Source organism: Xiphias gladius, chromosome 22, assembly GCF_016859285.1.
Source record: "Xiphias gladius isolate SHS-SW01 ecotype Sanya breed wild chromosome 22, ASM1685928v1, whole genome shotgun sequence".
Lineage (NCBI taxonomy): Eukaryota > Metazoa > Chordata > Actinopteri > Istiophoriformes > Xiphiidae > Xiphias > Xiphias gladius.
Window position 1 is genome coordinate 22,955,027 of NC_053421.1, and position 12,084 is coordinate 22,967,110.

The following is a 12,084-nucleotide window of genomic DNA, read 5'->3' on the forward strand; positions in this document are numbered from 1 at the left end:
CAGAAGATATCGTTGTCACGGGACAGTCTCTTGCTGCTTCAGAAGTCTGGAGTGTAGTCGAGGCTGAAGGGAGATGTTGTTCGGTGCCAGGCAACTTGAGGTCACCGGCAGGGCCTCTGCACTGCATACCTTATATTTACACTGGGGAGGAAGGGGCACACGAAGCGGAGAACACCATAGCAATGCGAAGGTCTAGACAGAGCACATTAAACAGAGGGGCAGGGGTGGCTAAAAAGGTTTGGGTAGTGAGGGGGTCTACATGCGAAACCGTGGTATAAACCCCCCAAATTACATAAAGGGGTAGTTAAGACTGTCGACGTCACCACCCACCCTTTTTATTATTTTTTTTATAGATTTTGACATCATTCATAGCAGCTTCACTGCTACACAGTTAAAATCAAAAAGCCAGACATGTGTATGTGTAGGTGTACGTGTGATCAAAGGGTGACAATTCACATGGCCACCAGTTGGACATTTTTCAAAAGGTCACATGACCACATTATCGTTTCCATAAATATCCACCATTATATTGTGATTTTATGTATAATTTCCATAAGGCAAACATTGTAGGTCAGTCATTAGTCTATGTAGTATATTACATAAATGATCGTCCAGTTGTTAGATTATCTATTTTGTCATAGATGACCGACACAATAATCATTAATATACACTCCCTATCAACATCAGCCCAGTGGTAATAACGATGGGATAACAAGGTGAGGAGGGAAGTACCATGTCAGACAAATCTGCAAGGCATTCTGGGAGACAAAGAGCGAGACAGACTGTGTGTGTGGGACGAGAAAGAGAGGAAGTGTGAGAGAGAAAGAGAGGAAGAGATAATGACAATGAGTTGACCTCAAAATTGAATTGAGGGTGCTGGGGTTTTGGGGGTGGGGATGGTTGGGTGGGTGGGTGGGTGGGGGAGGGGTGTGTGTGTGTGTGTGTGTGGGGGGGGGGGGTGATGTGGTTGTGTGTTTGATGCAATGACTCAGTGGCTCCTGGAATAATGCATATTCTTTTTGTTCACAGTGATGGGTTCGTAATTAAAGAATTTCATTTCCTTCTTCCCTCCGTAGAGGGGGAGGGACGGAGGGAGGGAGGGAGAGGGGCGGCTTTCAGGGACTATCAGGGACAATTCCAGATGGAGCTCGATCTTTACACCTTCAGCAGAAGAAGAGCAGAGAGAGAAACCCAAACACACACGCCGACACTCATCCCTGCATGTAAACCGGTCCCTCGCCCCTGTATGGCCCCCGGTCCTGGAGGAAGATAGAGGGAACAAAACCAGAGAGGAGGGAGGGGAAAAAGTTTAGTTAAAACACACACAGAAAGCTACCAACACTGCCAGATATAAGGGTTCCCAGTTTGGGTTTTTAAACATATTATAATTAATTAACCAAATTAACTACGATAACCTGCATCAATTTTTCTTACACAAATTATATAGCGTGTCTCCACATTAGAACTACATTTCCTATAACCCAACAGGTTTACACTCATCCCACCATTTAAAATGGTTTTATAAGGCGTTGCTTTTTGGAGGGACTTTGAATATCCACATTTCTTTTTAATATGATGAAAATGTCGTTGCATTTGGATCCCATTTAAGACCTTTATGTACTTAAAATGGGCAAAATATCATAGGCAGTGTATGTCATATACAGTTAATCTTAAATTACAAAGCCATTAAGTGCTATAGTGATACCCGAAGAAAGCAAAACAAAAGTCAATATTATCTTATTCAATATTAATCAATATACAATCAAGAACACTGTATTCAGGAAACAAAAATACATCACGATTGAAAGGACAAGTGTACAGTGAACAGTGTAAAGTGAAAGCCAGTGCGGGCTGCCAATGGTCTCAGTAATGGGCATACTGGTTGAAGGTAATTAAAATAATGTGCCAATTTTTGATGTGATAGTGGGTTGTTGATGCTAAAAAGCCACACGAGGCACCTTTAAAATGGTGAACAAAGAGGTACAAAAGCAGGGAAACAAAGTCGGGGAGGCAATGACAATGTTTTCTGTGGCTGGTCCGGAACGGAGAGGGGTTTGTTGTGTTCAAACGATGGCAGGAGTAGATTAGGAAGGAAAGAGGAGGCAGAAGGACAGATGATGGAGAGATAGGCTGACAGAAGTGGCAGCGCTGGTGGAAAAAGAGAGCAGGAAGATGTATGGGTCTGACAGGAGAGTGAGTCATTGAAGGGAGACTGGCCGAGATAATGGGTAAAGAAATGAAAGAAGAAAGGGGATAGATGAAGGACTCACTTAAGATGGTAATGCCGAATGCACTAAAAGGGGTGGGGGAGTTGCCGGGAAATGGAAGGGTAGGGAATCGCTCATCGGGGACGGTTAATGTGAATTGGGCTCGGAGAGAAATGACAACTTCATGGGTAACGGGACAGAGCAGAGAGACACTCTGGGTGTGTGCAGGAATGTGTATGGATGCTAGATGGAGGGTGAGAGCATGGATGAATGAGAGAGAGAGAGAGAGAGAGAGAGAGAGAGAGAGAGAGAGACGGTGATACAGGCAAGCAAAGCTTTAATGGGGCGGAGAATAACGAAAATGGGGTGAAGGAGGGAGGAGAGTGCTGAGAAAATGCTGTGCTGTGTGCAGAGCAAGAATGAGATGGGGCGAAGAGGGAAAAACAGTGTGTCATTGCACACATATCGTTCTGCGGTAGTGTGTCTCGTCTGTTCAGACTCTTGCACGTTGATTGATAGTCACTCGCGATAAAATTGAGCGTACTTATGTATTTGTCAAAGCTTGGGTTTACATACATGTGTACACTGTCATTGTGTGTATACACCCGGTGTAGTCCTGTCTGATCACTTACGAAACAGCAGCATGCTTGCGTTGGAAGCACCCAGACGGTTTGAGGCAAAGCAGGTGTAGTTGCCAAAGTGTTTCTCTGTCACATTGGTGAACAGCAACAGTGAGCGCGTCTTCTCGTTTTTGATCCTCAGGGTGTTGTCACTCTCCACCGGCCTGGGTGGTTAGAGGTGGGGAAGCAAAAGTGGAGGGAGGAGGCAGGACGAAAAAAGAGAAAAAGAGTGTGACAGTAAAAGAGAGTTAACACAACTTAACATCACACCTAGTGACTCAGCTCTCATAGAGGCTTTTTTCTCCGTCTCTCCAGAGACAACCATGCAACACAGTCCCCCTTCACACACTGGCTGTGTCTCACCTTGTACTAATAGTGAAATCTAACAGACCATAAATAACAGAGACCTCCTGCTGGGGCCCATTATACTCTATTAACAGCCCTCTGTGGCTGGCAAAGGCTTGTCTAAGTACTTTTGTGTCTTGCTTGATGTCAAATCACCCTGACTCTTCTAAGCTCTCTGGGACCTTTTACAAACTTGTGAGGATAGTTTATGTGAAGGTAATAGAGAGAAAATAGGTTTCCGACAAACTATTATTTCTCCAGAGATGGCCAAAACATACACGATTATCTCAGACCTACACTAATGTCAGTGTTTAGGCAAAGGGGCGGTACGTCCACAGCAGTTTATTACAGGTTAACGACGACACCTGTATTGTGTGAACAGACATGTTGATATTTAAAATTAGTGCACACATAGTGGATCGGAGGGGAAGTTATTTTGGCTTTAAAAAGCTCAGTTTTTCATGTCAACAGTAGAGCATTTTTCAATACGCTCAATTTTAGGAGTAAAAACATATGCTTAGTGTGGACCAAGGGCCCTGGAGAGAAAAACATGCCTTTTTAGGTTCAGCTGGCTTTGTGTGGACGTGCCCTAAGTACCAAACAAATTAGCCCCGAACTCATTGTTGGTCTGACCTGTGGTCATCTCTGTACCACTCGAAGGAGGCCGGTGGGACCGCCATGGCTTCACAGCGCAAGATGGCTGTCTTACCCAAGTGGGCTGGCATGTTCTTCATGTCTGTGATCATGGGAGGGTCTGGCAGGGAAAGGATGGACAAACAGAAGGAGGGGATTCAGCAATTAGTATAAATCTGTCTTCACTGGGAAGTCGAGTCAGGTCAGCCCGGGGTGGCCAGCAAAGTTGAAAAACCCCCGGAGAGAACAGAATTAAGATTTATGAATTCATACATAATAATGCCTCTACAGTTTTTACATATACCATTGATTCATCATTTTCCTTGGAGCGAATTGGATTATCACCACTAGGCTGTTGTGTGGTGCAGAGAGAGATACTTACAGTTGACCGTGACCTTGACCTTGCGCTGATCGGGCGGAGCCACTCCATTGTTGGTGATGCATTCGTAGTCCTCGGCCTGCTGCCTTTTGATCTCTGTGATGTCGAGAAACTCCCCCTCACTCACCAACCCATCTATCGACGTAAGATAAGATGTCAAAGGTGAATGTTTATCAAGGCGAAACACTACTTTTTCATGCACTGGTTGATTTTGAGATTTTGGGGCTATTTTGCTTCCATAACATGTCTTCTTTCAGACTAGTGGAAAGATGTCCAGAATACACATTTAGGTGTTTATTTTACTTCACTTTGTCTATTTGCATCTGTGGATTTCAAGTACCTTACATATCTTCAAAAGCTGTTTTCTCAGAAAGATTTTTTCTCCTACACTGGGCCAGAAATCTCCACTTCAGTAGTATTTATATACACCAAACTTTCCAATTTTATTCTTATATATATTCTGAAGATTTTTTCAGAAGGGTTCATTCATATATCATTCATAGGCTGATTTATATAACATTTTATTCTTTAAACATGGACAAATTGATATTTTTATGGATGTTGTAAAGACCTTTGGCTCTAATATATCAACAAAATGAAACATGAATTTTATTTGATTAGATAACATCTCACTTGCATATTTAAACATACAATTTCAGAAAACTTAAAATAATTGTCTTAATACCAGTCATCAACTGGGGAAGTTTCATGGTGATATCTATTAGTTAATTTTTTACCCTGTTCATATACCCTTGCCTCAAATGGAAGGTTACTCATCAGATGAAAGCCTATAATGCATATTTAGATGGTATTTTGGAAAATGCCTCTGGTGCTGACATATAGGGCTGGGTGATATGGTGGAAATCAATATCATGATATTCATAAAACTACTGAACAAACTTGATCACAATGCAAGATTACGTACGAAATATGCAAATCGACGTTTAATGCAACAAAATTGGTGCAATGGCAATGCATTATATCAAAAAAACAAACAAACTGAAAGTGAATTAAAATTTGCTGCTTGGAATCATTCATTTGGACACCAGAAAACAACAACCCAAAATTAATAAGAATACAATTTACACCAAAGACATATATGATGCTGCTGAATTATTGCCAAGCCTAAATAAAAAATCGGTTATCAATAAAGACTGATACATTTAAGTCATATTTTTCTCATTTTTCTCAGTTTTGTATGGACGCAAAGTAAATACACATGATTTAGCAGCAGTGACACCATTACTTTGTAGTGTTGTGGGAAATTGCAAGCTTTGCTTCCAAACAGTGGATACACCAGGGGGTGACGGCTTGTTCACCACATTAGCTAGTGAGAAGAATATTTGGCTGTTATTTGATGTTGACAAACTCCCAGGTGCCTCCAAAACCGAATTAGTCAGTCTCGCACTTCCACTCTTTCTCCTCGGGCAACAAACAGCCGAAGCATCTCTTCAGAGGCGGGAGTCGAACGGACGAGCTACAAGTTACTGCTCCTTCATGTGAGGGAATGGATGTCGTTGCTGTTATTGGATTGACGGTGGCAGAGAGAGTAAGGGAGCAAAAACAGAAACAGAAAGAGAGTGAGAGTGAGAGTCCACCCCTTCTTTCCTGCAAGTCTTAGCAGCCAGATGTCTCACAGCCTCCAAAACCATTAGGCCTTTTTTTTCTCCCACCCCTTTACCCCATTAAAGAAGTCAGACTGTGGAACACGACATAATATATAATCTCACCACTAACAAGGAAATCCAGCTCTTAAATTGCTGCTCACTTTTCCCTCTCAAAGGCGCCCAAACACACACACACACACACACATACACACAACCACTGTCAATCAGTGGACCTTTACTTTCCCTCACAAACGCACAAACGGCTCCTAAGCACATTTGTGAGCAACACCGACGCAAACACACACACGCACACACACACACACAAAAGACGCTAAACACCACGATTATTCCTGTCAGAGATTAGCGCGGTGGTTCTAATTGAAGATTATACTGGAGGATTATTAGTGCGGCTACTGAGCTGGAGACGATTATTTGCAGCTGCTGCGGCAGAGGCTGAGCAGCGAGCGACAACCGCAGTGACGGCTGCTTGTGCCACCCGAGCGAGTACGGGCGAGCCCCGGGTGATGGGGAGGGGTGGGTGCAATGTTGTTCACGCATTCTATTAGACTAATAAATATAGCTCTCTTGTGACATCTCTGTCAAGCAGGCAGAGCACCCAGCTTTGCCAGTGAGATGAAGCTGTGGTGGCATAGAGGGGAAAGGGGTAGTGGTGGTGGGGTGGGTGAGGGGTGGTGGTGGGGTGGGTGGGGGGTAGAATCAGACAACTAACACCGGAGAAATTACAGGCGACTGCTGCAGCTGACTTCCAGGAAATAAAAAGGACAAAGAAAGTAAAAAATGAGAGCAATCGAGCACTGCAAAGTGCATTACAGACACAGAGGAAGTGATAATTTGCAAGAGAAACCGAGCAAGAGACTGAGATACACAGATATAAAGATAGAGGAAAAAGAAGGAAACAGTGAGAGATGTCGAGGTTGATATTTGATGTAATTGATTCTTTCATGAACTTTTCATTCCCAGCACCTACTGTATGTGTGATGTAATATGACAGTGCAAAACAGGTCTCTCTCTCACCCTTTCTGTCGCTCCCTCTCCATCCCCTGAGATCTCTGGACCTGAATCGCACACTTCTCTCCGCTTTGGTGGGAGATCATATCTGACTGGGGCTGGCCCCTGGCACTCCTACAATGGTCTGTAAAATACAGCTCCATCAATCACTTACGGCTTTTAAGGGAGTCTGACTCCTGACCACCAGAGATAGATGGATTGTACCTGAGAAGAGAGGAGCGTGTGTGAATTTTCGGGGGGGGGGGGGTCCTGGCTTGTCCTACAGTGAAACCGTGCTCTACTTCCCTGGCAGCTCTTCTAGCCTGACTAGATCATCAGGGCACTCGTTTTCTCGGCTCCTCTAATCCATTTCCAATTCAAAAACTACCTTAAAGTCGGAGCGGTCTGATCTCGGGTCAAAACACAGACGGCTGGACAGGCTGACAAACGGTAAAACCTTTCATTTGGAAGAGTAAGGGGCTGAAATGTGTGTTAGTTGAGCTAAATGAAACTACAGCAAAATTTAAAACAGGAAGGCCAAATTTACTCCATAGCTTTCTGGCTGTGTAGTTTATTCCACATTCCTCTTTCACTTACATATCTGTTCTTTCTATTAGAGCCTGACCATAACTGGATTTTTGAGGCTGATACCTATTTGTCAATATTCTGTATTATATATTCTATTCTATATTTTCATTTGGTAGAAAAGAAACAACCCATGAAAAGACCAATTCATTGATTCTATCATCTCTGTATCTTAAACCTCATATAGATTATTCCTCTGTGCAACAGACCTCCACCTACACTGTGACATGTTCCTTCATTAGCCTGAACATGGGTACTGTAGTTTATTTTGAGTCAGTCCCACATACACCTTCCTTTTGGCATTCCCAAAACCTGCAGAGAGGTTTGGAATATGCAGAAACGCCCTGTTGTTCTTTTCATAGTATTGTTAACTATAACAAAAATACAGAATGCTGCCAGCCTTACCAGTTAACATAAGCACATAAACATTTTCGATAAGGACCCCTTACATGTGTTTATTAAAGTGGCCAAGATATGTACTAAGTGGGCCCTGTTGACTGGATGCCTTCAGACTTTCCCTCCTGTCCAGTCGTCTGAGTTCCCAGTCCATCTGCACACCTGCTCCTGATTCCCACATCAAGACACACCTTTACCTCATCAACTTACTCAGTATATATTGTCTACCAGCCCACAAACACCAGTCCTCCGCCAAGGCTATAGTGCCGCCATGGCAGTCATTTTTTGAGCGTCTCTTCCTATCTGCCTGCCTGTTCATCAGTCTTCCCTGTTTTTGTTTTTTTCCCTCCTCCTGTTTTACCTCCCCTCACTGCTAGCTTCTTGCATGGAATCGAGTCCGAGTAAACCATACTTTAATCCTATCCTCTACACCACAACTGCCAAATCATTTAACCAGTCTCACCAAAACCAATCACAAACTCCCTGTAAAACATATGTAAATCCTATATCATCATATCACTGACTTATTGTTTGTGAAAGCACATCACTTTCCCTCGCCATCACCGCAAGCATCCATTCATGTTAAGCCTGTGTGTGCTGTAATGGATGGGATGTCAAATGATAAGGCTGTGATGTGCTGGTGTATTTAACCGAATGAGACACAATGCCTGTATGTCTCTGAGTGGGTCAACTGATGGATGTCAGTAAAAGGGAATGGGCGCGACAGATTGCATCTGTGCTCTGGTGAAGATGAAGGAGGCGGCGTCTGCGAACAACAGTGCAGAGCATCATTACTGTCCGTATGCGAGTAAGGACACTGGTCACTTTAGATAAGTTGCAAAGGGGTCGAAGATTCTTAACAGGTAAATGTCTCACCTTTGAGGTGGTGCAAATAGATCCTCCCACCCAGCCACCACATGACACGCACAGACTCACGTATTCCACTCAACCATACATACATTCTTCTCCTCATCCCCCCTCCCTGCAGTCTCTGAGTAATGGGGACAGATGGCTAGCAGCTTCTTACTATTTCTTTGCCGCCGCCACCCCCCCCCGGTGTCCTGCAACTGATGGCTTGGTTGCAGAGACTCCCTTAGAATAGCAATGCGGCCCATATCCCATATCTCTTTCTCTGCAAGCTGAGGGGTTATTGGGGGGTGTAAGATGGTGGTGCTGGTTAGAGAGGGAGGATTACTGCTGACAGAGGCGAAATGCCGTAGGCTTGCAAGTGAGCATAACTGTACAAACATTATGATGTAAGTGTGTGTGTGTGTGTGTCTGTGTTTTCTGCAGGTGTGCGTTTGTGTATGCTCCTTCTTTTCTCCTCTATTTTTGTCTGTCTGTGGGTGTGTGTGAACAGTACCGGGCTTGTCCATGCCTGAGGTACTGTACTGTGTAGGTTCACAAACACTAACTGTGCAGGGAGGGATGCTGCATGCACAGCAGGCTAACCAAGGGACAGAGGAGAGAGGAGAAGGAACAGACCTCTGAGCAAGCCCAAAGCTGTCTGTAAGTACAACGGTATGGTAGCTTGTGCATTTAGGGGCCTAACAGTACAATTACATCGTTTTGAGTAGTTGTTCACACTGACCTATTTATTATGGCTGTCTCGTTGCCGCATTTGATCTGTGTGGTTGCTGCTGCTTTAGTCAAGCTACAACTCAGCCTGTGTGATTAAAAAGTGCTTTTACCATGACTTTGGTGATGCTGATGCAAAAACGGCCTCAAAAAGAGTCAATTATTTGAATTTCAAAACACTGAGAAGTCTAAAATAATAATCCCCCTCAGATTCGAGTTAAATCCACGATATTTAAAACATCTTTTGGCACACACATGTTCAAACTGCACACAGCAAAGTTCAGGGTGGATATTTCACCTATTGGTTATGGAGCTCCTGAGCTTGCAGTTCCACTTCTCAAAAAAAGAAGTGGAAACAACGGCAACATTCTGAGCTTAAATGCTAAAAAATACTGTAGAAAAAATGCACTCAGGAAAATAGAGTCAAAACACACTGGTATATTCAGTACATAGTTATTTTCTTTATGTGCTAAACAGATGTTACAGCACTGCCATTACAGTTCTAAGAAACCCTGAAACTGTACAATCTCTAGAGCCCGTTTTGCCTGACTTTGGACATTAGTGGTGACAAAGATGTGGGCAGATAGGGAATAAAAGCTGTGCTGATCCAATCAAATGGATCTGACTTCTATCAAGCTGTGCATCCTGACCACCCTGAACTAGTTCTGATTCCACACACTGATGGAGGACACAAATAGCTGATTTAATGCCAAAAGCGGCTGTTAGCGTCAGTTGGCATTGTAATGCTGGTTGACAGGGTGGATGAAGACAGATGCTGATGATTACGGGTGGCGCAGTGGGGATAATTACGTATAATGTGTGGTTATTTGCGACAAAACACTGGGACATAGGGAAAATAAGGCAGTATGAATTTAAGATGGGCAGAGACTGAACAGCTGGGTTTAAGAATGATGACATAGGAATGGGGGATAAAGACATGGGCACGGGCTGAATGCTGATAAGCTTTTAGGCTGCAAGGAAAAGAAAAATCAGACCAAGGAAGACTGAACAGGGTTAGGGATGAATGTATTGACAGGGAGATAAAGGTGAAGCTGTGAACAAGAGATCTCTGGATGTGAGGATGAGCAAACAGGAAGGGATAGCTTACATTTCTGGTCTTTCCAGGTGACAGTGGGCTCAGGCCGACCCACTGCCAGACAGTAGAGGTTTACATTGTCTCCCTCGTTCACTGACACGTTTTTTGAGATGTTGACGATTCTGGCCGGCACTGAAAAACAAGATCGGGCTATTAAAATTTGACCTCAAAATCCCCTTTTATTTCATAAATTATTGATAAGGTATGCCCTTACAGCCTATTAAGGTGTTTAAAGTGTGATGCAAATCCCTGCACCTTAGACGGACAGGCAATAAGCTGATTAATTATCTGTGCCTGAGTGCTTACTGAACTGAGCAACAATATACTTGACCGTCTACTTAAAATGCACCGAATTCTAAAATGGTCATTAAAATCTCCTTATCCTGACATCTAATGTAATTTGATCTTTAAAGAAAAGAGACATTTGTATAAGTGGTAGTCAGAAATTTTTACCTCTACTTTTTAAATGAATGACCACCCCGAATACCATTTTGCCCCAAACTCACAAAGTGTTGGAGCACTACGCGTGTAGTTAGTTTGATAACAAGATGGCCCTTGAATTTAAATGGCCCATTATCATTGTTTTTAATGAGCTTGGCCCTTAGATAGCTTTTATGCGAAACATCTACCAAGGATCCTATTTTTCTCTATCTTGCTAGAGTTGAATACTAGCAGCAATAAAGCACAGACTAGAGTGGTGGTGAAGCTGCTGCTGCTTGATGCGCTGACTTGAGGGTATAATTATTTTGTGTGATATCAAGCTAGGGCTGAAATTGCAGGCAACTTGGAATTAGGTATTCATGGTCATCTGTGCCAAGCTTTGGGCCCCGCAGACAAGAGTGTTTGTTTGGCTGCAGTGCGATGGGAAAACTCCGTTAGTAAGCAGATGACATTGTCTCTGCCACCTGTGAGCTGCGAGGCCTTGTGTTTTCATTCCAGCAAAATATACCTAATACAGCCTGTTAAAAGTTGTCAGTTTTATCCTGCTGGTGATGTATAACAGCAAGCTGCACAAAGCATTGTTCAAAGTACGCATAAAGACTGTCATATGCGGGGGGAAAAGTCTGAGATCCATCCTCCGGGCAGTCCTGAGCCAATGCATCATGTCACTCAGTATCAGTCAGACTCTCACTCGCTTAGCTGCTGACTTGATGACTGAGCCCCAGTTGTGTTCCTGCACTGTCAGTTATTTAGTCAAGCAGTTGGACAGCCCCTTGCGTATCTCATCTCCTCCACACACATCCTCATCCATCTGATCTGCCTAACTTTCTGTTTATAAAGACAAGTAACCTTGACAGGTTACATGAAAATAAAAACCAGGATTGGGCTTGGCTTTTTAATTTTTTTTTTTTTTTTTTAATTGCAAATAACTTTCTGGTCATCTGTCACCTGCACTAGCTTGCTTTTAGGCCAACTAAGCTTTCAAGACGTAATCAAGTAATTACATTTCGATGTAACCATAAATACAGATCTTAAATACACAAACATAATAAACATTAACGACTAAGACTTGTGTATCATAAATGTAAGCATACATTTAAGCGTGATTGAACAGAAAAGGAACACTGAAACATAACTATAGAAAATCTTAATTGCTTCCCCTGATCTCAAACCTCAATCACACCCAACA

General features: G+C 43.2%; 1 protein-coding gene across 1 annotated transcript in view; it reads right to left on the bottom strand.

The window, feature by feature from the left end:
- Positions 1–1,155: 1,155 nt before the first annotated feature.
- Positions 1,156–12,084, bottom strand: part of iglon5 (IgLON family member 5) — an 86,421-nt gene continuing 75,492 nt past the window's right edge. The window contains exons 4-8 of the mRNA XM_040118192.1: positions 10,467–10,586; positions 4,188–4,319; positions 3,806–3,926; positions 2,840–2,991; positions 1,156–1,259 (exon numbers count right to left, since the gene is read on the bottom strand). Of these exons, the coding sequence (XP_039974126.1) occupies positions 1,156–1,259; positions 2,840–2,991; positions 3,806–3,926; positions 4,188–4,319; positions 10,467–10,586 (629 nt within the window). The remainder of the gene's footprint in view (positions 1,260–2,839; positions 2,992–3,805; positions 3,927–4,187; positions 4,320–10,466; positions 10,587–12,084) is intronic.